The sequence below is a fragment of the Micromys minutus genome (genome assembly GCF_963924665.1).
Source record: "Micromys minutus genome assembly, chromosome: 9".
NCBI lineage: Eukaryota > Metazoa > Chordata > Mammalia > Rodentia > Muridae > Micromys > Micromys minutus.
Genome location: NC_137978.1, coordinates 37,047,732 through 37,072,368, shown reverse-complemented (window position 1 = coordinate 37,072,368; position 24,637 = coordinate 37,047,732). Strand labels below are relative to the sequence as shown.

At 46.0% G+C, this 24,637-nt stretch overlaps 3 protein-coding genes across 9 annotated transcripts in view; 1 reads left to right on the top strand and 2 right to left on the bottom strand.

The window, feature by feature from the left end:
- The window catches only part of CTPS1 (CTP synthase 1), a 38,370-nt gene extending 27,285 nt beyond the window's left edge, over nt 1-11,085 (top strand). For 3 of the 4 annotated variants that reach the window (XM_080920808.1, XM_080920805.1, XM_080920806.1), the window contains 3 exons: nt 341-485; nt 957-1,045; nt 1,668-2,373. In XM_080920808.1, the coding sequence (XP_080776934.1) occupies nt 341-485; nt 957-1,041 (230 nt within the window). In that variant the 3' untranslated portion in view covers nt 1,042-1,045; nt 1,668-2,373. Of the gene's footprint in view, nt 1-340; nt 486-956; nt 1,046-1,667; nt 2,374-11,021 lie in introns of those variants that run through there. The other variant, XM_080920807.1, reaches the window with a different exon arrangement.
- On the bottom strand, nt 11,016-16,134 carry SLFNL1 (schlafen like 1; the record flags this gene model as incomplete). Its single annotated transcript, XM_080921240.1, has 5 exons — nt 11,016-11,138; nt 11,742-11,885; nt 12,093-12,611; nt 13,783-14,223; nt 16,000-16,134. 5 exons carry the CDS (start codon nt 16,132-16,134, stop codon nt 11,016-11,018), a joined length of 1,362 nt encoding a protein of 453 aa, XP_080777366.1.
- A 1,085-nt stretch (nt 16,135-17,219) lies between these two features.
- The window catches only part of SCMH1 (Scm polycomb group protein homolog 1), a 118,276-nt gene continuing 110,858 nt past the window's right edge, over nt 17,220-24,637 (bottom strand). For all 4 annotated transcript variants that reach the window (XM_080920905.1, XM_080920907.1, XM_080920906.1 and 1 more), the window contains 4 exons: nt 23,931-24,125; nt 21,314-21,379; nt 18,603-18,745; nt 17,220-17,739 (listed from right to left, as the gene is read on the bottom strand). In XM_080920905.1, the coding sequence (XP_080777031.1) occupies nt 17,614-17,739; nt 18,603-18,745; nt 21,314-21,379; nt 23,931-24,125 (530 nt within the window). In that variant the 3' untranslated portion in view covers nt 17,220-17,613. The remainder of the gene's footprint in view (nt 17,740-18,602; nt 18,746-21,313; nt 21,380-23,930; nt 24,126-24,637) is intronic.

Below are 24,637 nucleotides of genomic sequence, written 5' to 3'. Positions count from 1 at the left end.
CTGACAGGTTCTAGAGGTGGGAGGCACATACATATATACGGTATCCATAGCAGCCATGTAGCATGAAGAGCTAGCTGGACTCAGTGCTAAATCCCTTTTAGCTTTCACGTGAACAGTGTAGTTTAGTCTGTGCCAGTCACAGGATACTCAGATGGAACTCTGGAGAGCAGGGGAGCTTTGAGTTACACAGTGTAACACAGTATCAGTGTGTCAGCTGACTGCTGCTTTGGGATTCCCTTTTCCTACATTTTGATGACTTTTTCAAATACTAATTTTTTAAGTCTCCTCTTTTCACTTGATGCACAGAATGCTAATTGTTCCTTTTGAATTTGTGTTGCAGATCACCCGTTTTTTGTTGGAGTGCAATATCACCCTGAGTTCCTGTCTAGGCCTATCAAGCCCTCCCCACCCTACTTTGGCCTCCTCCTGGCCTCTGTGGGGCGTCTCCCACATTACCTTCAGAAAGGTTGCCGGCTCTCACCCAGGTGGGGATGCTAACTCATCACAGTGAGGTTCTACACAGTTCTAAGAAAAGGCTATAGGTGTCAGGACCTGGTCCTAGTGTAATGACCACATATTCCTTGGTATGCTGTGAAGTTCCCATTCTTTTGCTGGGGTTTTGTTAGGCTGCCCTGTCTTACTGGCCAGGTCTCATCTTTGTAGTTTCTGGGTTCTGTTATTGCTGCTGAGCATATCCTTGTCCATGGCATGTGGGTGACAACCAGGTAGGCATATGCCCTATTACTTCTTTTATCTGAAACTGGTTTCTCTGGTTGGTTAGTATATCAATGCTGAACTGTTGGGGAGGGACTGTATCTCTTGCAACTAGAGGAAGGAATTCCCTCCACAGCCTCATGTATGTGGTAGAGGTAGTTGCCACATGATGTGTATAACAGTGGTTACAAAGATGGGGAAGTAGAGTGAGTTTGATGGAAGTAAACATCTCAATTCTACAGGGACACTTACAGTGACAGAAGTGGGAGCAGCTCCCCCGACTCCGAAATCACTGAGTTGAAGTTTCCATCAATAAATCAGGACTGATTCAGTAAGTAACTTTTTTTTTTTTTTTTAAACGAGTCACTGTAGCTGTCTTCAGACACACCAGAAGAGGGCATCTGATCCCATTACAGATGGTTTTGAGCCACCACGTGGTTGCTGGGAGGTGCTCTTAACCCCTGAGCCATCTCTTTAGCCCCAGTAAGTGACATTTTTTAAGGCTTATTAAAAAAAAAATCAAAAAACAAAAAGTGGTAACAGGCTCCCTAAGAGCTCACTGGCCAGTCGCTTTAGCCTTCCCTGTGAGCTGCAGATTCTGTGAGTTGTCATCTCACAGAGTAAGCTGGAGACCGACAGGAAGACGTCTGTCAACTCACCTTCCACATACTGTATAAGCACATGCACAGGTGTATACACCACATTTCTCCATTTGTCAATCACTGGGAATTGCCTGCCCCTCAGCAGCTGTGAAACAGGCAGTGCTGTGGACAGAGTGCTTGTATCTGGCTGAGACACAGATTGCTGCAAGGCCTTGAAGGCCTGTGGATTTGCAAATATAGGCTCCTGTCATTCTCATGTAGGAGCAGGCTCGTTCCCTACTGTGCTGGCAGCTAGGTTCTGACACCTTAATACACATCATGTAATTCTAGCTTTTTTTTTTTTTTAAACAGGATGATTCTTCAAGAAATCCTTCAACTTTTGATAGTTTATAACTATGATTTTACACCCTGCTTTTGACACTTTTAAATTATGTTTTTATTAAGATTATTTTATTACAGGGGAAAGGCATTTGGAAAACTTTGTCACTTGCATGTCCCATCATTTATACTGGATCCTGCAACACATGTATTTGTGCGACATACCTTTGCACTTTGTGTGCTTCTGCGATAGGAAGCAGGACTCTGGAGGGGACCAGATGGTGGCCACTGGCTGTTTTTCCAATCACTTGAGTCATGGTCATTGGAGTGAATTGCTGTTATTTCCCTGGGCTGCTAACTGGGTGCTGCTAGGATCTCAGTGCTGCTGAGCTACAGGGGACTAGGTGCCAGCTGTGGTTACCCTCACCACCCAGAGGGATGTTTGGGTCTTTGGTACATCAGACAAACTCTGTCTGTATAAAGTGTCACATAAAAACCCTGGGTCTCTGGCTACACTTTCTATTCCTGGGGCTGAGAAAACTCCTTGCATCAAGGGGTCAAGAAACAAGGAATTTTAGGCTCTAAAGCCCTCTCTTGTGTATGCACCTTTGATTTGAGGGTATTTTTTTTCTTCCAGAATGGTGTTAATGAAGTTGAAATGCAATTTGAAGTTATTTTCTTAATGTGACATATAGCAACGGGCATGGCCATGTGCGTACAATATGGTGGCTGACTTGATGTATACTCCTAACTTAATAAATAATGCGGAACCATTGGTGTGTCTCCTGTCACTGGCTGGGATGCTGCTTTTCCATGGGCACTGAGCTTTTCCTGGGGCAGCCTCAGTGAGTAGTCTGAGTATCAAATTAAGATGCAAGCCTTAGTAGCAACTAGGATTTCTCAGCAAGTCCGTTGGGTTATTATGACATGTGTGCCAAGGGATTAAAAGCCAGTTGGTGCTGTGGTGCTGTGTGCTCCTTAGCAGGAAGAGAAGAGGGAAATCATGGCTGCCTGAACAGGTCCTTTGTATGCGGTAGACAAGTAATTCATTCATACATAGAACTAGGCTGTGGCTGTCTTGACCCACTGTCCTGTTTTCTGTCCCACTTTGTACTCATTCTTGACTTACAGAGTTCAGGCTCTGTAAGTTCAAGGTTACAGGGCAGGGTTCTTTCCAAAGTGAATTGTGCTGTGTTGGTGACATTGAATATTCACTTCTGGCTACAGGTCTGCTTGTGTATTGGTGTAACATCCTTCACTTGCTACAAGTTGAGAGGGGAAATTGGGGAAATGTGTCTCACCTAACTCCTACCTCAGATTCCTCTTTCCCTGGTCTAATGTCACTGTCACCCTTGAGACCCAGAGCTCAACCCTTCTAATCCCTATTCAAAAGCATCCTGTGCCTTCATTTCTGTGGGCTCAAAAGCTTAGTTCTGTATGGATCCTGTCTGGCTTTGGGATGATTCTACTGTTTTCTTCTCAGAGGGTCTACTGCTATTGCAACAATAGTGAGGGGTTGGCTGTGTGTGGTGTGGTTTGGAAGAGCCATTTCTAATGTTTTTCTCCTGATGAAGATGGCCTTATTATTGAACAGTGCTACATGCTACCTACATGTATAACCTGTCAGCAAAAGGAAAGCCCCCTTGGCTCCCCAGAGCTTGCCATGCTGTTGACTTTCCTGACAGGACTGATGTTTGATGGTGCTGGAAGGCAGTCTTCCATGATTGATTGGTGACGACCGGTGCATAGTGGCTTCTCCCTCATGTCGTTAGTGTGCTGACCTCAGACTGAGGGGCCAAGGGCAGGTGGCAGCCATGTTCCCTGTGACTATCTGCTTTTGCAAAAAATAGCTTCCATAGAAAGTACTTCTGAGGGTGATGCCACCTGGACCAGAATCTAGCATGGTGCACATGCATGTGTGGTGCCCAGAAACATTCTTCTCCAGTCACTTTTTGAGTAATGGCTTTATTTTTTCATTTGTATTTTGATTATCCTGGGACTAGAACCCATGGCTTTACTCATGCTAATGAATGAAGTGTTCTATCACTGAGCCATGCCTCAGCCTCAGGAATGCATTCTTTATGTAGCACTGGGGATCTGTATGAACATTTATGATCGTGTTTGGTTCCTGGAAGCACGGTGTGTACTGGCAGGGATTGTATCCTGTTTGTTACCCAGAAAAATCAGGTCTAGAGTAGTGAGTGGTCCAGGGGGTGTCCAGTGTCTGGTGAGTGGGGCATGGGAACTGAAGAGTTTGAATCTTGCTTTTTTTTTCCTTTTTTAAAAATTGGATTTTTTTTTTTTTACTTTTTAAAAAATAAGTAGTTAAAAGACAAACATAAATGTCCAGATTTTAAGCATTTTTGCATAAAAGTGTATGAATACATTTTTGTCAGTACTTTTTGATTTTTTTTAAAGGTTTGATAGTATGCATTAAAATCTTACTAGTTATAGTGAGCATAAAGTACATGTAAAACAAGATGTAACCTGGAGATAGTCAAAGTTTTCTTGGTGTGTAAAGATTAAGCATAGTGGTTTTTCATTTTCTTTTTTTTGAGGTGGGGCTTTGTTTTTTCTTGAACTTCATATAGTCTGTGAGTTGTTTCTGGGGTATTCAGAGCTTTCTGGGGTTAGTATCCCATTATCAGTGACTGCATATTATGTCTGTTCTTTTGTGAATGGGTTAACTGACTCAGGATATTATCAGGATGCATCCATTTTCTTAAGAATTTCATAAAGTCATTGTTTCTGATAGCTGAGTAGTACTCCATTGTGTAAATGTACCACACTTTATGTATCCATTCATCTACTGAAGGACATCTGGGTTCTTTCTAGCTTCTGGATATTATAAATAGGGCTGCTATGAACATTGTGGTGCATGTGTCTTTGTTGTATGTTGGAGTGTCTCTGGGGTATATGCCCAGAAGTGGAATAACTGGGTCTTCAGGTAGTACTATGTCCAATTTTCTGAGGAATCGCCAGACTGATTTCCAGAGTGGTTGTACCAGTTTACAACCCCACCAACAGTGGAGAAGTGTTCCTCTTCGCATCCTCGCCAGCATCTGCTATCATCTGAATTTTTGATTTTAGCCATTTTGGTTGGTGTGAGGTGGAATCTCAGGGTTGTTTTGATTTGCATTTCCCTGATGGCTAATGATGTTGAGCACTTCCTTAGATGCTTCTTAGCCATTCGATATTCTTCAATTGAGAACTTTTTGTTTAGCTCTGTACCCCATTTTTTAGTAGGGTTGTTTGATTCTCTGCTGTGTCTAGCTTCTTGAGTTCTTTGTATACCTTGGATATTAGGCCTCTATCAGATGTGGGGTTGGTAAAGATCTTTTCCACTCTGTTGGCTGCTGTTTTGTTTTCTTGACAGTGTCCTGAGCCTTACAGAAACTTTGCAATCTCATTAAGTCCCATTTGTCGATAGAGCATGAGCCATTGGTGTTCTGTGCAGGAAATTTTCTCTTGTGCCTATGTGTTCTAAGGTTTTCCCTACTTTCTCATCTAATAATTTCAGTGTACCTGGTTTAATGTGGAGATCTTTGATCCACTTGTACTTGAGCTTTGTACAAGGAGATAAGAGTCTATTTTCATTCTTCTGCATACTGAGTGCCAGTTGGACCAACACCATTTGTTGAAGAGACTGTGTCGCGCACCCCACTTCCCGCCGGTAGGAAAAGGCGTGCAACCACAGGATTCTTCTGCGAACAACCTTTATTGTACAATACTCTGAGCAGGGGATCTCCCTGAGCAGGGGACTTCTCCTTTGAGCAGGGGACTTCTCCACGTGGGAGAGAAAAGCATTGCTTATATATGCCCAGGAGACTCGTGTCGCTACCTGATTGGTGCGCCCTCCAGTAACTCAATAGTATGCCCAGAGAGCGGGCTATGATGTATGTGGTGCATGCGCATTAAGTCTCTTGGCTGGGCAACACCTCTGTTTGCTGAGTTCTCGGCGGGAAGCCGGCGCCATGTTTGGGTGTGGCACAAACAGCTCCCTACAAGACTGTCCTTTTTTCATTGAATGTTTACAGCTCCTTTGCCAAAAATCAAGTGACCATATATGTGAGGGCTCATTTCTGGATCTTCTATTCTATTCCATTGATCCATATGCCTATCTCTGTACCAGTGCCATGTAGTTTTTAGCACAGTTGCCTTGTAATATAGCTTGAGGTCAGGGATAGTGATTCCCACAGATGTTTTCTTGTTGTTGAGGATGGATTTCGCTATTCTAGGTCTTTTGTTATTCCAGATGAAATTGTACATTGCTCTTTCCAACTCTTTGAAGAATCGGGTTGGAATTTTGATGGGGATTGCCTTGAATCTGTAGATTGCTTTTGATAAGATGGCCATTTTTACAATGTTGATCCTTTCAATCCATGAGCATGGGAGATCTTTCCATTTTCTGAGATCTTCCTTGATTTCCTTCTTTAGAGATTTGAAGTTCTTGTCATACAGGTCCTTCACTTGCTTAGTTAGAGTCACACCAAGGTATTTCAGATTGTTTGTGACTATTATGAAGGGTATCTTTTCCCTAATTTCTTTCTCCACATGTTTGTCCTTTGAGTAGAGGAAGGCTACTGATTTGTTTAATTTTATATCCAGCTACTTTGCTGAACTTGTTTATCAGCTGTAGAAATTCTCTGGTAGAATTTTTGGGGTCACTTAAGTACACTATCATGTCATCTGCAAGCAGTGATGTTTTTACTTCATCCTTTCCAATTTGTATCCCTTTGATTTTCTTTTGCTGTCTAATTGCTCTGGCCAGGACTTCCAGTACTATGTTGAATAGGTAGGGGAATAGTGGGCAGCCTTGTCTAGTCCTTGATTTTAGTAATATTGCTTCAAGTTTCTCACCATTAAGTTTGATGTTGGCTGTTGGTTTGCTGTATATTGCTTTTATTATGTTTAGGTATGGGCCTTGGATTTCTGTTCTTTCCAAGACTTTTAACATGAAGTAGTGTTAAATTTTGTCAAATGCTTTCTCAGTATCTAGTAAAGTGACCATGTGGTTTTTTTCTTTGAGTTTGTTTATATGGTGGATTATGTTGATGGATTTCCTAGGGAAGAAGCCTAATTGATCATGGTGAATGATCATTTTGATGTGTTCTTGGATTCAGTTTGCAAGGATTTTTTTGAGTATTTTTGCATCAATGTTCATAAGTGAGATTGGTCTGAAGTTCTATTTCTTTCCTTGTAGGGTCTTTGGGTGGTTTAGGAACAAGGGTTATTGTGGCCTGGAAAAATGAGTTAGGCAGTGTTCCATCTGATTCTATTTTGTGGAATAGTTTGGAGAGTATTGGTATTAGGTCATCAATAAATGTCTGATAGAATTCTGTACTGAACCCATCTGGACCTGGGCTTTTTTTGGTTGGGAGGCTTTTGATGACTGCCTCTATTTCTTTAGGTGTTATGGGATTATTTAGATGGTTTACCCGGTCTTGGTTTAACTTTAGTATCTGGTATCTGTCTAGGAATTCATCCATTTCCTCCAGATTTTCCAGCTCTGTTGAGTATAGGCTTTTGTGGTAGGATCTGATGATTTCTTGAATTTCCTCAGTTTCAGTCGTTATTTCTCCACTTTCCTTTCTGGTTTTGTTAATTTGGATACTCTCTCTTTGCCCACTAGTTAGTCTGGCTAAGGGTTTATCAATCTTGTTAATTTTCTCAAAGAACCAACTCTTGGGTTTGTTGATTCTTTGAATGGTTCTTTTTGTTTCTATTTGGTCAGTTTCTGCTCTGAGTTTATTTCTTGCTGTCTACTCCTCTTGGTTGTATCTGCTTCCTTTTGTTCTAGAGCTTTCAACTGTGCTGTCAGGTTGCTAGTGTATACTCTCTCCAGTTTCTTTTTGGAAGAACTCAGAGCTATGAGTTTTCCTCTCAGTACTGCTTTCATTGCATCTCATAGGTTTGGGTATGTTGTGTTTTCATTCTCATTAAATTCTAGAAAATCCTTAATTTCTTTCTTTATTTCTTCTTTGACCCTTCTATCGTTTAATAGAGCATTGTTTAGTTTCCATTTGTATATGGGCTTTTTGTTGTCTTTGTTGTTATTAAAGACCAGCCTTAGACCATGGTGATCTGAAAGGATGCATGGGAGTATTTCAATCTTCTTATATTGATTGAGGCTCGTTCTGTGTCCAATTATGTGGTCAGTTTTCGAGAAGGTGCCGTGAGGTGCTGAGAAGAAGGTGTATTCTTTTGCTTTAGGATGGTATGTTCTGTAGATATCTATTAATTCCAGTTGGTTCATAGTCTCTGCTAGTTTTACAATGTCCTTGTTCAGTTTCTGTTTCCATGATCTGTCCATTGATGAGAGTGGGATATTGAGGTCTCCCACTATTATTGTGTGAGGTGCAATGTATTTTTTGAACTTTAGTAGGGTTTCTTTTATGAATATGGGTGCTCTTGTATTTGGAGCATATATTTTAAGGATTGAGAGTTCCTCCTGACAAATTTTCCCTGTAATGAGTAAAAAGTGTCCTTTCTTATATTTTTTGATAACTTTTCGTTGAAAATGTACTTTATTTGATATTAGAATGGCCACTCCAGGTAGCTTCTTGGGGCCGTTTGCTTGGAAGTTTTTTTCCCAACCTTTTACTCTGAGATAGTGTTTTATCTTTGTCTCTGAGATGATTTTCTCGTATGCAGTAAAATGCTGGATTCGGTTTATGTATCCAGTCTGATAGCCTATATCTTTTTATTAGGGAATTGAGTCCAATTATGTTAACAGATATTAAGGAATAGTGGTTGCTGTTTCCTGCTATTTTTGCTTTTAGAGGTAGAATTGTGCCTGTATGTCTTTCTTCTTTTGGTTTTCTTGCTTAGGTATTCTTGTTTTTACTAGAATGTAGTTTCCCTCCTTGTATTTGGTTTTCCACCTATAATTCATTGTAGTGCTGGGTTTGTGGTCAGTTATTGTGTCAATTTAGTTTTGTCTCGGAACATCTTGGTCTCTCCATCTATGGTGATTGAGAGTTTTGCTCGGTACAGCAGCTTGGGCTGACACTTGTGTTCTCTTAGGGTCTGCATGATGTCTGTCCAGGATCATCTAGCTTTCATAGTCTCTTTTGAGAAGTTGGGTGTTATTCTGATTGGTTTGCCTTTATATGTTACATGGCCTTTTTCCCTACTGCTTTTAGTATTTAGTATTTCTTTGCTTTGGGTACTTGGTGTTTTGACTATTACGTGTCAGGGGGATTTCTTTTCTGGTCCACTCTATTTGGAGTTCTGTAGGCTTCTTTTATGCTCATGGTCATCTCATTCTTAAGGGTAGGGAAGTTTTCTTCTACAGTTTTGTTGAAGATATTTACTGTGCCTCTTTCTTGATATTCTTTGTCCTCTTCTATTCCTATTATTGTTAGGTTTGGTCTTCTCATTGTGTCCTGGATCTCCTGGACATTTTGGGTTAGGAGCTTTTTGGTTTTTGCATCTTCTCTGACTGTTTTGTCTATGTTTTCTATGTTGTCTTCGGACCCTGAGATTCTCTCTTCCATCTCTTGTAGTCTGTTGGAGATGCTTGCATCTAGGACTACTGATTTCTTTTTTAGGTTTTTCACCTCCAGGGTTGTCTCTTTTAGTGTTTTCTTTATTGTTTCCATTTCCATTTTAAATTCCTTCATCTCTTTGGTTCTGTTTTCCTCTAGTTCTTTGATTTGTTTTTCTTGTTTCCTCTTTAAAAGCTTCTATTTCTTTATGCTTTTCCTCCTGTTCTTGTTTAAGGATCTCTATCATCATCTTGAGGTATGATTTCGGGTCTGAGTCTTCTTTTTCTGGAGTGTTTGGCATTCTGCTGTTTGCTGTGATAGGAGAGCTGGGTTCTGGTGTTGCCAGGTTTTCTTGGTTTCCCTTGGGTAAGTTCTTTCGCTTTCCTTTTGCCATCTTGTTGTCTGTGATTATACGTGGTCTTGTCAGTGATTGGTTTCCGTCTCTCCCATGTACCTGTCCTGTGTCCCTGGATCTCCTGTTCCTGGTGGCAGATGGTCTTGAGCGCCTGTTCTGCAGGCACAGCCCCTAGGGTTGAAAACTGAGCCCCTATGGCAGAGTTCCTGCTCCCCTGAACCAATGGGGGGGGCGCTTTCCGGGTGCTCAGCCCAGACCTCTCTGAGCCCCGGCTACTCGGCAGCACAGTCTCACCAGGCCTGCGTTCCTGGATCTCCACTGTTCCTGGTGGCAGATGGCCTGCTTCACTCTCCTTTCAAATGTTTTCCCCTCTATAATCCCATCCCATTCCCCCTCCCCCTGCCTCTATAAGTGATCCCCCACCCACCCACTCCTTCCTGCCTCCCTGCCCTGGCATTCCCCTACACAGGGGCGTAAGCCATTCTCTGCTATATTTGTTGCTGGAGCCATGGGTACTCTTTGGTTGGTAGCTTAGTCTCTGGGAGCTCTGGGATTCTGGTTGGTTGATATTGTACTTCCTGTGAAGTTGTAAACCCCTTCAGCTCCTTTGGTAACTAAATTTTCAAAACCAGTATTTGTGTGCAGTATATCAGAGGATCCAAGGCCAGCTTGGAGGGGAAGCTAAAGTCCTGAAGCTCTGAAGGAAGAGGGTTCTAGGCAGAGATCACCCAGTGCGGAGGTGGGAGTGGGTTGGTTGCTGTGGCACACATGGCTGGTGTAAGGGGGCAGGAGGATCTAGTACAGGTGGCTTTTTTATGATGAAATTTGTGCGGACAGGGCAGGTGCGGCAGGATCTAGCTCTGCCTTTTGTCTGGCTAGTCCTGTCCTATGAATGGCTGTTTTTGCCATAGCCACCAAGATGCCAGATACTATATGATGGTGACAAAATGCCCCTTGTCCACTGTCACTGTCTCACAGGTATCAAGACTGAGGCAGTTAGGCACTGTTGCCCAAAGTGCATGGTCTTAGGGCAGAGCTGAGGTGGGTGCTGAGTGGTTGAAGTGTGCTGCACCAGTGGGCTCTGGCTCCTGAGCAGGTGTGGGCTGGGCATGCGACTTGTGATGCAGCAGCCTCTGGTGGCTGACCAAGTGTCTTAGAAATAACTAGGGATTCCTGTGCATGCAGAGTAAGCAGTGATCACATGAAAGTTCTAGAAGGTTGGGGGAGAGCTGCAGGGTGCCCTGTAACTGGTTACCAAGTCAGGTTGACAGATTTCCTAGCCCACTGTAATTGGCTTAAGCAAAAGTTACATTTAGTTGGAATTAGAGTTACAGTCCCTTAGCACTCAGCTCTAGAAGACTAGCCAAATTTTCTGAAAGCAGGGCTCCTTGAGGATGTCCCAAGAGGTGTTTATTAGCTATGTTACTGTGCCCACTCTGAGGTAAAGACACATGGCTCCTGTGTGTGCAATGCTGAGAGAGAGGAGGTGACCCAAATAGGTTTTATTCCAAGTCTTAACCCATATCTTCTTCATCCTCACAGGACACAGCAGCTGCAGGACAGTGGCTGGCGCTGCCTCAACTGCTGCTGAAGCTGTTCCTTTTCCAGCGTTAACACCTTCACCTTCTCTTCCAGTTTGCCCAGCTCCATTGTCCACTTCTGAGAGGACAGCATGGTGGCAGAAAATTAGGCTACTATTGTGTGAGGCTGTCCTCCCTCCAGGGATGGGCTACAGCTTGGGGGCCCTGACCATGCTGCTGCCTCTGACAAAGAGTCTTGAGGTTGTCTGTATACCATCCACTGGGATGGAGCCTCCTTTGCAGCCTTTCAAGGGTTGGCGTAGGGACCTGACTACCCCAGTGTAGCTTCTTTACCCTCTGCTTCCTGCCATCTGGTGGTCCCTTCTTAGAAAGGCTCCTTCTTAGGACTCAACCCTTCTTTACCTCCTTGCCAGGTTTTCCTTCAGTACAGCGCTTGCCCCTTTTCTAGTTTCCTTTTAGGATCTCAGTAGTCTAATCTTTGATCCCCTGGCCTTTTGGGTGGGTGGGGTTTTGTGCTATGGACTGGGGCACAGAATTTAAAATGACTGCTGGGACTTTACCCCTAATCACTGAGCAATGAATTGTGGGAAGAGGTGGCAGAGTTCCTTTTATTCAAGCCCCCCCCCACCCCTTCTCTAGGCTTGCCTAGCACTTTGGGGTTAATGGCTGGTGGGGTCTGAGTCAGCTTGACCTCAGCTCACCTTGGCCAGATCCTCCTCACCTGCCTGCACCAATCCTGGATGGCGCCAACCGACAGTGGGCCCTGGATGCTCCCATCACGCCTTAGAAATACCTCTCCCTGGTCTGTCTCGTACAGCTGTGGTTCACCCTGAGCCTTGGGGGTGTGCACTGTCAGACGGAGTACCTTAATGGGCAAGGGAGGCTCAAAAGGTGCCACATCTGATGGTGGTAGTCCCAATTCCACTTGGGTAGTCCCATACTTTAGCTCCTGAAGGCAGCCTGGTAGGCTCCTTTCCTTAAGCTAGCTCCTGTTGCTGCCCCCTGCCCGTGCTGCTCAGCAATAAATATCACAGGACAGTGTCACTGCCCTGCATGATGACAAGTAGCTCACCTTGAGAGGCATGCTGGTTGTGGTTGTACTTATGACAGGGATGAAAGTAAGGGTGTAGGCATCGGGAAAGACCTGGGGTTTGAAGCCCTGCAGGATGGAGTCTACCAGCAGGCGTGTACGGTCCTCATCACGATGGTTGCAGTGGATGCCCTGCACCAGGCCACTGTCCTCGACCCCTACCAGCAGGCTGCCACCCTCACTGTTGAGAAAGGCACATACATAGCGCCGCACATGGTGCTTGAAAGCCAGGCTCAGGTACTCACCGCTGCCTCGCTTAAACTCCATGTTCCGTGTCTCGCTGCCAAGGAAGGCACCCTGGAAAAGCTGCTCCTGGCCCAGGATCTTCTGGTGCACAATGGCACTGTCAGAGCGCACGCCACTGGGTCGGTTCTGAGAGATCTGCCGACGCCCAGCTGAGCCCCAGTTAGGGGGAGGGTCTGCCAGTTGGGGCAGCGGTGGTCGCCTGAAGCCAGGGCTTGGGCCAGGGCTGTGGCTTGGACTTGGACCACTGTCCTCCTGCTGGGGCGAGGTCAAGATTGGGTGTATAGGCAAAGGCAGAAAGGCAGGGGAACCTAACTTAAAGGACTGTCAGACCCCCATCACACTTTTCCTAGCAGTCCTCTTCTAAGCATTTGGTAGTCCTGCAGTCCTCTGGGCAGAGATGCAGGTCCCTGAACTGAGGGACCCTTCCTTCTTTGTTGTCCCTGAATGTCTCTGCCAGCTACTTACTGGCTAATGAAAAGTTCCTCTGAATCTTGGCTTTTCCTGCCCTTCCTGAGTCCCTCTGTGGCTTCTACTTTGTCTCCAGGGCTCTGGCAGTTTGTTTCTGTATAGTCACCTCCATAGTGTCTCAACCCATCAGTTTCCTCTTCCCATCCTCTCGGCAGCAATAAAAGCCAATTCAGTGGCCACCCTCATTTCCCAGGTCTCTGATGCCTTCACCTCTACAGGGCTTGACACTCAACTGGGCTGGTGTGTGGAAATGGACAGAGCCCTACTAGCCCACAACTCCCAAAAGAAGATGAACTTAGCTTCAGAAACACAATAGGTGCACATGTATCAAAAAACTATCACAGAGCTATTTAGTTCCACAGTTCAGGCTCCATGGGTTTGTCCTCAGAACAGAAGACCAAGGATACATAGGTAGTCTAACCTTTAACCCCCCAAAAAACTGGCCTGCACCTGTTTTCCCTTGTTACATATGTAGATCTGGGTCTACCTTCTGGCCCAGCCTCCTTCCTCAGTTGCCTCTGTGGCCTCCAGCTTTGAGCTCCAGATACATCCCTATCTCAACATACTTTCTCTGTCTTCCATGATTCCTAAGTCCTAGGCCTTAGGACCGGATTTCTGGTCCCCTGACCCAGTGGGCAGTGAGGACTTATCTGTTCTCACACAGCCATCTCAGTTTTGGGACTGGCAGAGTCTGTTCTGTTCTTGGAAGGCTTGACAAAGACAGTGCTTAGGTTGCCTGCGTCAGCCTTGCTTCTAGTGTTTGTCAATGGAACAAGAGGGGTAGACCAAGGAGAAAATCAGGACCTGGTATGTTCTAGTCCCAAACCTGATTGGAATGCAAAAGGGTCCCTAAGAGTTAGTTTCCCTTTTAGTAGAAGGGTCAGTCATTTGAGTCACATCCCCTGGGTGTGCACAGTTAATGCCATACATGGTCTTTTCATGGGTAGAATGCACTTACCTCCCTGTGGTGTAGGGACTCCAAGCCCTCACTCAATACCAGTTCCTTGCCACGGGCTGTGAGCTCTTTGAGGATTAGTTGCTCCTCCAAGGCCATCTGCAGGCGCCAGGGGAGGGAGGCCAGTGCTGCCTTTTGGGCAGCCACCTGTACCAGTGCATAAGTGTTTCGTGGCTTCCTCACTACCTCGATTTGCTCACGGGCCACTGGCAGCTCCAGCCGCTCTAGGGTGTCTCGCAGCAAGCAGGCAAGCACAGGCACAGAGAACTGGGGGTTTAGGTGGCCCACATAAAGAGTATATGTGCTGGGAACTGTCTTGAGGCCAGAGTCCTTGGGTGGGGACTCTTTTAGAGGTAGCTCTTCCAGTGACTGTTTCCCCTGGGACATCACAGGAGACTCCCACATCTGTGTCTGTGCTGATCTCTTCCTGAGGGTCTTGGTGGTCTACCTCAGAAGGGATTTTGGTAGTCCTCACTGCTGATTGCTCCTCCTGGACTCTCAGACTGGCCAGGGTTTCCCAGTGGACTCACAGGTGCTGAGGCTTCTGAAGACTTGTAGACTGGCAGAGGCTAGGCAGGGTCAGAAAGAAAGGGCAGAGGGCAAGTAACCTCCTTGGGTGCCTAGAAAAGAGCCAGGCAGGGTTGAGCCAGGCCTCTGAGCTTGTGGGCAGATAAGGGATTTGCCTGAAGGGTTAGGAATCTTTGAGGTCTCCATATCCTTTAGATACTCCTCAATCTGTATCTAGGACCTCCTGGCTGTCTCTGGGGTTTTCTGACTTCCAGAAGGTTCTTAAAAGTCTCTAGGCCCTAGCAAGATGGTTAAAGAGACCACACTTCCAAACAAAGGGCTGCCTTTCCCACTGATTCTAAAACCTGCTAGGAGGCTAGTGTGGGTTAGCAGGTTCTAGGATTCTGGCACACAGACTACAACTATGGTCCTTCCCCATAAAAGGGGTCTTTGCATATATACATAAAACTTGAGGTGGCTCAGGGACTAGAGATAGTTCCTTATACCTTACCCTAGGCTTGTGTAAGGCACACACACACACGAGCCTTCCACTCACCCCCACACCCCCAGCCTCCAACCTAGGTAGCAGGTACCACCAGACTGCATCTTTCCAGATGGGTCCTTGAGGCAGTCAGAGTCCAAGAACGACAACAGCTGCAGTGGGGGCATTCAGAGCAAGCAGCCAGAGGAAAGAGGAGGCCTATGATCTTCATGTCCTGCTGGCTCCTGCAGGGGCATAGGAGATTTCAGCCCTGAGCTCCCACAACTCCTTGATCCAGGACACTTAGGACTTGGCATGGTGACAGAATCAGGGTCTAGGAAGTGGGCGGGGCCTGTGTAAAGCTTCTGTGATCTCACGAAGGCCAACAATGCCTTCTGATTCAGACAGGCTGGGCTGGGATACTGAGCAAAATAGTCTTCAACAACCAGAGTGTCTGCTAGGCAATGTAAGCAGACACAGCTGCTCACCTGCTACACAACTGCTTGCCTGCTACACAGCTTGGCATGGGTGCCCTTGGAGCAGAATCTAGAACCTGAAGATGCTTCTTCCCTCTACACCACCTCTCCACTCTTCAATGCTCACACAAGCCACCAGACACCTTCTCTTTTGGCTCTGCTCTTTAAAGTTTCCACTTCCTTCCTTGGTCTCCAATTCCCACTGAACGCACTGACAGGACCTTGCTGCTCCCAGAATGAACCAAAATGTACACGGTGTGTTCCAGGGCTCCCCTGATACAAGGCTCCTCTCTGTGCCAAACACAGATATTTCTTGTTATTGCTATCTAGAAGGAACTGAAAATCAGCTAGCCATCTTGGGGGAGGAGGGAGGGAGAGGGAGGGAGTATGCTATCTGCTGCTTGAGTGACATGCAGCCTCTGCCAGTGTGGCAGCTAGTTCCTTGAGGGCAAGGCTTAGCTTAGGACTTTTTTGTGATTATTAGAAACTGATTCATTACTATCTATAATGTGGGGAAAGGGAGTGCATGTTTTATGGAACATGTGGTTGTCAGAGGACACGCTGGAGTTGGTTCTCTCCTACCTTTGAATTTTGGGGATCAAACTCAGGTCCTCAGGCTTGTACAGCAAACACCAAGTCATCTTGTCAGCTCCCAGATAAACACTTCACTACACACTTCTCTACTTGTAGTGTCCCTGGTTACTAGGAAAAAGGGGGAGGCCACAGTGACTAGTTCAATCAAGTTTGCCTTCCTACTGGCAGCCATTTTGAAGGCATGCCTGAACTTTTGTTGCATGTAGGGTTGGAGGCAGAAGGTGGCCAAAGGCACAGGGTGGCCAAATGAGACTCTGAAGATTTGGCAGGTGCTAAACGGGTCACCCCTGCAGCCATGCCTGGGTCAGCTGTCCCACAGCTCTCACACAGTAACAGTGAAGCTGCTGTGCTCCCTGGCTGTTATCTCAGGCTGCAGACAGCCTTCTCCACCTTCAGTAAACATGCTCTCACTGGAAGCCAACATCTGTCTGAGCCTGGGATGGGGTGCCAAGCCCTGGTCATGTGTATGAAGACCTGTCTGCATCTTTTCTTATTCCACGAGGAGGAAGAAAGCAGCCTACTGAGGCTTCTGGGAGTTGCTAGCCCTTGGATTGCTTCTTGGCTTGATCAAACTATAGTACTAACAATTGTCAACCTGACAGGGAAGCAACTGGGGGAGAGCCTGGGGCCTGCAAGGTGCTGGGTGCTGTGGGCACTTGGACAGTAGCCTGTTCTTTTGGACTATGAGTCAAGATACTATACTTGATCTTAGTCAAAAGGCCGAGAAGACTGGACCATGAGTCAAGAAGAGTTCCTAGGGATAATCTGGCTGAGGCTCCTTGTTTTACATGTATAAGAACCAAGACAAAGTGAAGGGGTGACCTGCTTGCTGAATAATTTGGATGTCAACCGGTTAAAAAGACAGAGGCATTTGTATTGGTTTTTATTTATAAACAAACTGACATAAAATAGTTCAGATGGCAGTGGGGGCAGCAGTGCTGCTGACTTGCTTAGGAGGAAGCACAGGAGCTAGCCGAGGACAAAACCCCTCCAGCCTTGAGGTCCTCCGTCCCACCATTGGGGCCCCCGTGGCCTAATAGCATTAGGCCCCATCTTTTGCAGCAATTCTGACCAGGGCAGGGAGCTGTGGGGGCAGGGTGAGGGGAAAACTCCATCAGAGATGAAGGTTGGGGCTACAAAGTACCCAGTGTAGGAAGAGGGACCCTCACCTTATGCTCAGTGAGCCATATGCTCTGTCCATTCTAGAGAAGAAGGGCCCTAAGGCAGTATCTTCTGAAATAGGGCTGCACTTCTCTGGAGAAGCCCTCTCTGGACCACAGAGGATGGTCTCCCTCTTCCAAAATGTTTGGTGCAAGAGAAGCATTAAGTCCAAATGCCAGAAGCAATAAATTAGCAGTAAGAAAGGATCTCTTTATAAAAGGTCTGCACCATAGGTTCAGAGTCTGGGGATCCAGTGAGAAGGCATGAGCTGGGAGCCATGGGACACTATGCCAAGCCCAGAAGGTGGTAAGGGGCCTGGGTACCAAGGTCCTAGGGTTGGCATCTTCCTCACCTCTTGAAAGGTGCTCAGTCTAAACTTGTAAGAGCCTTGAGAAATAAATAGAAGGGCCTGGGAGCCACAGCAGGCTAATGGGAAGAGCAGCACCAGCCCTGGGCCCACTATTCCCTCCTCAGTCCTTCATGGAAGGACACATCAGGGCAGGAAGGGTAGCAGAGGCGGTTTTCCAGCCTCCTAGAGTCCTGAGGTCACCCAGAGCCCTACTAAGGTGCCTGGGAGCTGGCTGGTGGCTTCCTGGGAGAAGAGTGTCTCCCCATTCAGAACTTGCCCTGCTTCAGCCGGTCAATGTGAAAGGAGAGCTTGAGGGCAGGCCCCAGCTTCAGGCCCATGTACTTCATCATCATGTCGCTGCGCAGCAGGAGCAGGGCCTTGCCATCAATTTCCTGGGGGTGGGGAAAAGCCGCCATCAGAGGTGCCAATCAAAGACCATCCAGAGCAGCGTTTGGCACACAGTGCTGCTGGGATCCTGAAGTTTGCCTGCTCCCCTCCCTCTCACTTTGAGCACTTCTCCCCAGGCAGGCACTATAGGACAGGCCGCTTCCACCTTGTTCTTCTCTGCTGCTGGGGGCTGTATTCTTGCCCTAAGCCTCTAAGAAGCTTCCAGTCAGTGCACCTGGGCAGGCTGTACAGACGTTGATCCTCAAGATGCATTGTGCACTGAGCTCAGGGCCTTTTGAGGCAGTGGTAACCTTTAAGGCCTATTCTGGAGCCCCTGCAAACCCACCTGCCTGAAAGATTTACATGGTCAGTGACGGGGGTAGACTATCTCTGTGACCACAGGAAGAATGGCACCAAGCAGAAGAGGTAGGGAAATGGGTTTGAGCCCTAAAATTGGGGAATGGTCAGAGCAGGGGGCAAGAGCAATGCTCAGCCACAGAACCAAGTAAGTGGTCTCTTGAAGGAAGCACTGGGCTCACAGTTGAGCAGAGGACGGGGACCCATGAAGAAGAAAGCAGGGGCCTCTTGTATAGAATTCTCTAACTTGGGCTGAAATCCCTGACTCTCATACCAAGGCAGACAGGGATAAAGCACCCTTGAGAAAGAGATCCCTGTAACTTGGAACTGAGCTCCAGGAAATGCGACTCAGTGAGAGCCTGTGCTAAGAGACTGAGGTAAGCACAGTGCCCAGTGGGATCTGCTTAAAAAGGCATTGCTTGCTTTATGTTTCTATGGACGCAGAACAGACAGCCATGCCCCTTAAGATCTATTGGTTACAGCACACAGGAAGTCAGACAGAGGCACCTACATGTTTTCTGAAGAGATCAGCATGGGATCCAAGCTGAGGATCGGCTTCCCGGATAAACTGCATCACATCCTCCACTGTCCATGAGGAGGGGTCCCGGCCACTTAGGCGAGGGGGGTCTCGGCTCTCCAGATGTCGATCTGACCCTGACGGACAGAAGGGCACTTAGCACAATGCACGAAATGACTGGTTGTCCATGGCCACTGGTCCCTGACATACTCCGTGGCTCAGAGGTGACACTCACGGCAACATTCAAGTGCTAGGAGACGACTGGAGGTAGCCCAGGGAATGAAGAGACGTCACCACTTCCTTCTGTCATGCTGGTCCAGCTTTTGGAAATTTCACACTGGGGCAATGATGGGTGGTAGGACAGGAAGAAGTGGGTACTTACTTTTGCTTTGGCTTTGGGGACCAGAGAAATGGTGGTATTTGCATGAAACTAGAGCCAATTCTTTGGGGACTAGAGATAAAGCTGATGAAGCATATTCTGGGTCCATTCCCTACAATCTCACACTAGGGCAGAATGAAACAAAACACATGATTTTTGCCTTGGATACCAGGAATCTCAATATTAATTTAGGACCCTGTTTACAGCTTTTATCTCAACTGTGATTGAAACACAGCTCTTCTTTTTTCCCCTGTGTGATCTGGGATCTGATTATTTTGTCATCCACTGTGCATATCCTTGCACATGTCTTCCCTCTGCACGTCTTCCCTTCTCCTTCTTCAGTCGGTGCCTCTCTTCAGGCAAACTCCAGCTTATCTAAGGAGGTCCTGGCTCCTAGGACCACATCGGTTTCACTGCTGAAATAAATAGTCCCTCCAAGCATCTTCTGTATTGGTTATGGCCTGTTCTGTAGACAGTGGCTTCATCCCGTGCACCTTCAGCACTGTAGACACCTATGTCACAGAACTGCCTGGTGGCAGAGCTAAGAATGGCATCTTCACCTATGTCCTCCTGCCTGCCCACCTTCCTTCAGGGTCTTAGGGCTAACATCACACGAGCTGGCCCAGTCTGACCTTTCCTTTCTTTTGTTTAAGGTTATAGAGCTTTAGCAAATCTTTCCAGCTTGTCAGCACTGAGCAGACAAGAGCCGAAGTGCTGAGACAGCAGATGATTAGAGGCATAGACACCCTCAGGGGGTTTTAAGGTGCTAAGAGGACTGGAAGTAGGAGGGCTGTGTGAGCTAGTCATTCCCCTCACTAAAAGTCCCTGTGATGCCAACAATGAAAGCAGCTGCAGACACTCTGGAGAGGGATGTGGTTGAGTGGTCTGTGTGTATAAATATGCCCCTTTTAGACCATCCAACTAATGTCTTTAATGAGGACTAGGAAGTATGTGTGTTTGTTCACATAAAAATATACATGCAAGTTTATACACACAGACATTACACAACATACTGTCAACTGTATTGTGTTTTCCCCAAATTCTTATGTTGAAGTTTCCAACCCTCAAAAGTGATTATATTAGGAGTTTGGGCAATGGCCAAATTTAATAAAAAGATCAGTGTTCTTTTTATGAAGGAAGCCCAAGGGGGAACACCCACCCAAGTCTGCAGGTTAAGTGAGGCAGGCTTGCTGGTCCTCATCAGATGACAGACATGCCAACACCTTCATCTTGGCTTTCCAGCAATTAGAACTGGGAGAAATAAGTTTCGGTTGTGTGTAAGCAGCTTACTTTAGTAATTGTTACAGAAGTATAAAGGAGCTAACAATCTACATATTGAACACCATTATGCATTTATGTTTGTCAGCCCATTCCCATTAGAATATAAATTCAGCAGGGCAGGCGATTGCCAGAGAGGCGTTCATGAAGTGACATCTGAGCAAAGACCTGAAGCAGCAGAACAGTTAGCATGTTTGAGGTTAGCAGGAAGGGAATGAGGTGGAAACAATGTGAGGTGACGTGTGAGGTGGTGTGTGTGGCATGTTTGCTTACGGAGGGGAAGAGGGCAGGGTGGTGAAGATAGAGGACCATGTGCATCACTGACAACTACTGACTTTGCACATGAGTGATGTACTAACCCAGAAGGCTCAATTACCGTCTGCTGAGAATAGGTGTGCAGAGCAAGGGGAGTCTTGGTAATAGTGTTAGGCACAGGTACCTGCCTAGTGCACTACAGAGGTAGTCAGGAAAGCAGTTGGATCTAAGGACAGTAGTCTACAAGTTACAAGACCTACTGTTCTAAGCTCCTGTGACCTCTAACACAGCACTTGAAGGAGGTGTCAACTCCATCTGCAGAATAGAAAGGAGGGGACTGAGGCCCAGTGAGGTGCAGTGACTAGCTTAAGAATACCTAGCTAAGGAGATGAGTTAGTGCCTTATCCTTGACTTGCCCTGCTCCATTTTCTGTATAGATCTGACCTCAGGGTCCTCACTTCCAGACTCAGGGAAGGCAAACTACACCAGTGTGAGGATGTCACAGGGTCAGGTAGAGAGCATCTGTAAGGGAGCAGGATAGCATACTTATGTCTGATCTTCTGAATGAATGAAATAAGACTCAACTTCTTTGAGACAAGCAATCTAGACTCATCAGATAGAATCCTCCAGCCTTAGAGGTTCTTCATGTACAAAAGAGTGAGTATAACCTGACACAAAGACTCATTCTGTGTTTAAAGAGGGGAGAGCTGATACCACAGTACCATCTGGGCATCCCTATCAGAACCAGACCCCGCCCTGGTGGAGATGAAAAGTGCAGTAACTACCCACATACCTGGGGAATGATTTAGTTTCCAAAATGATTCCACATCCCTTCTTTCCCTTGTTCCTTTTAACACTCCTGTGGAAAGACCAGGTTGATGTGAAAATTTTCATTCCTCATGGGGAGCACTTTGCATATAAGAGACCTGAGGTGAGAGAGACAACTTATCCATGCCTCGAGGCAAGGAAACTGAGGGAGCCATGTTCCAGCCACATCCATGCTTGACAGCTCCTTCTACCTCATTTTGTCCTCTTGTATACCACAGGCTGCTTCTTCTGTCTCAATCCTCATGAAATCTCTCATATAAAGTCATCTTTTACTTCTTGTTACTGGAATCTTTTTTATTTTTCTACACTTTACTCTGGGCTGGGGAGGCTAGGGTTTGGGATAGTACATCCTCCTAGCTTCCTGTTGGTATTTCTAGATCACCTCCCTATGAAACTCAGAGATAAACTTGTAACTTACCATCTGTTCTTTCTGAGCACTGTTTATTATTATTATTATTATTATTATTATTATTATTATTATTATTATTATTATTATTAAACTCTGTGTTATTTTCCCATATTAAAATAGTCCTTTGGTGTACCCCAGTTCCTGATGTGGGGCAATCCATTCGACTCCCATACCTCCAGTGACTATCACCTCTCTTCTACTTCAGATATCTACTGCTAAGGTCACTCACTGTCTTATCCACATTTGGAACAAATTGCTTCAGAATTTTAACCATGGCCTTCTGTGATACCAACTGCTCATCTTTCCAGCTCTCTTGAGATGGATCCCAGAGCTGTTCTATCTGACACTTAGCTGCCAATGGTCCCCACCGTGCTCCTTCCGGCTCCACTGAGTTCTTTAGTGCTGTCCTGCTTCCCAGTTCTTGTCTTACTAGCACACCATAAAACCTTGATTTCCAAACTGTCTTGTCTCACCTCCTATAGAAGACTCTAAGAAACAAAAGAAATTCATAGTTCTTACAAACTAGTCCTCACCCAAAGCTGGCCTCCTGAGATTTCTGGCAAACATTCTTCTCTTTACCCACTGCCTCTCATGGTCTGTTCGCCTGGTCGAATCTTCCCTAGAGCCTTCTGTATTCTGCTGGCAGTCTTCCTTCTGTGTCCGAGGACATCTATCTTCTAATCCATCTGCCTGTGCTCTGAACCCTACGACTTCTCACCATTCCTTCCTTAGCTATAGTTTTAACCTCTCACAAGTTCAAGTTGTTTACTGACAATCATGCTCAAGAGCTCTATTCAATAAAAATTTGTTTTGACTCACAGGATTTCTCATGGGTTTTTATTTTGATCAAATTCTCCCTTGATATTTGCTCAACTCACGGCAATACCCTCCCCATGTCTCTTGATAAAATCACCAACTACCTACTAATTATTGAGTTGTGCAGGTATTCCTCAGGTCTGCTGCTAAACATTCTTGGAGTGTCAGCCACCATCCAACCAAACCCCCCTTCTCCTAACACTGGGTGCCTTTCCTCCTGTGTAAACCCTGTTCCTGCTCCCACTTTCCCAACTTTGCTTACTAGGGCCCCCCATCTTTGGTAAGCTGTTCTTTTCATCCCACCTTTACTTGTAAAGTTTCAACAGTGATTGACGTACCAATGACTCTGAACACTTAACTTCAGCACTACTGTGCTCTTCCTGTGAATCTGACCTGCACTAGCTGCTGTCTGCTGTGCATCTTCATGATGACTTATGCTCCCCCTCCCTTTCATCTCTTGGTCTTCTGTAGCGAATGGCACACCATTCAGCAAGCTGCATCTAGACATCTAGACCTAGGAGACAGTTTCCACTTCCTCCTTACTATCTTCAAGCTTTTCTAAATTAATCTAGTGAGTAGTTTCACATCTAACCTTCAGGCCTTTCTCACTTCTGTTCTAGACCATTCTTTCTAGTCTTGTCCCTCAAGTGTGGGTTCAGGCCAGCAGTCCGTTATTCAGACAGAGTTCTGTTTGTGTCTTGCCTCTGATCAGCTATCACTGGTACCTCACTCTGCCAGCGTGGTCAACTCCAAACGTTTTAGTTTGGAAGTTTTCCGTAATATATGTTTCAGCAATACCAAAGTCAGAGAGCTCCGATAAGACCCATTCATCTCTCTACCTTCAGCCTTATTCTGTTCTTCCTGGAAAGTTCTCCCCGTTCTCCAGATGACACATGGCCATTCACCTAGCCTCAAACAAGGTGTCACTCTCCAAAGAAGAGGGCCTTGAAGGCACAGTTGGGATTAGGTGTCCTGCAATTTCATGTTGTCAATTATGTATCTTTATTGCTTTACAAGTTTTTTAAAGTGCATCTCCTGTATAAGACATTTTTAAAAAGTAATTTGTATTACCCCATACAAAAGACAGACGGCATTCAATAAACAGTTAAAAGCTGGAAGAACAATCATTTTAGTTCCAGGTCTTTGGCTCCCAATTTATGTTTTCTTTTTTTAAATCAAACCCAGAACACCAATAATATCCCAGATGTAGGGGCAAGGCACAAAAGTGAGCCTAGCTTCAGTCCTAACACTGAGGAGGGCAGCAAAACTAGTTTCCCTTAGTATTCTTTCATTCCAGGAACAAGGGAAGAAGAAAGGGCAAAGAGTCATGAGGACCCCAGAGCCCTGCTTGGCTTACCTCTAGAGCAGAGCCTACGCACAGCAGAGACAGTGCTCAGTGGGAGGCCACAGGAGGGAAGCAAGGGCCGATAGCCAGGGCTCCGGAGGTTTTGGGATGTGCTGACAAGGTTGGCAGGCTTCAAGGCTGAGTCCATCAGGTCTGAGTGTGTCTCCAAGGACCGGGCCAGGCTATTCCCCAGGACAAAGGTTTCCTCTGGAAAATAGTAAAACCAGAGGTATAGTAGGAACTGGCAGAGTGCTGGCTCCAGGTTCCTTTCCGAGGGAACAAGAGGCAGCAAGACATAAAGCTCTACAAGGACTCAGGATTCCTGCGTATCAATCATGGCTCCCAGCTCAGGAGCTCAGGACTTGGATTCCTCTCTAAACTCTGTCTTCTCTAGACTATTCCTTTTGGCCTGAGATAGTAGTCGGCCTTTTCTGACTAAGGACAACTTAAAAGGAAGTTGGGTTACTTTAGGTAGAAGACAATTCCTTGGCCCTAAGAGGCTAGCAAGAGGGTAAGGGCTGTGGGAAGGATGTGAATGCTCAGCAGAGAGTTCTCTGTGTGTGCTCATGCACACACATGTGGAGGCCAGAGGATACTGATCTTCCTCTGTCATTTTCTGCTTGATTCCCTTGAGACAGGATTAGTCACTGAGCCCAATATTCACCTTTGTTTTTGTTTTTTAAACTAAGCTGGCTGGCTAGTGAGATCCCAAGATCTGC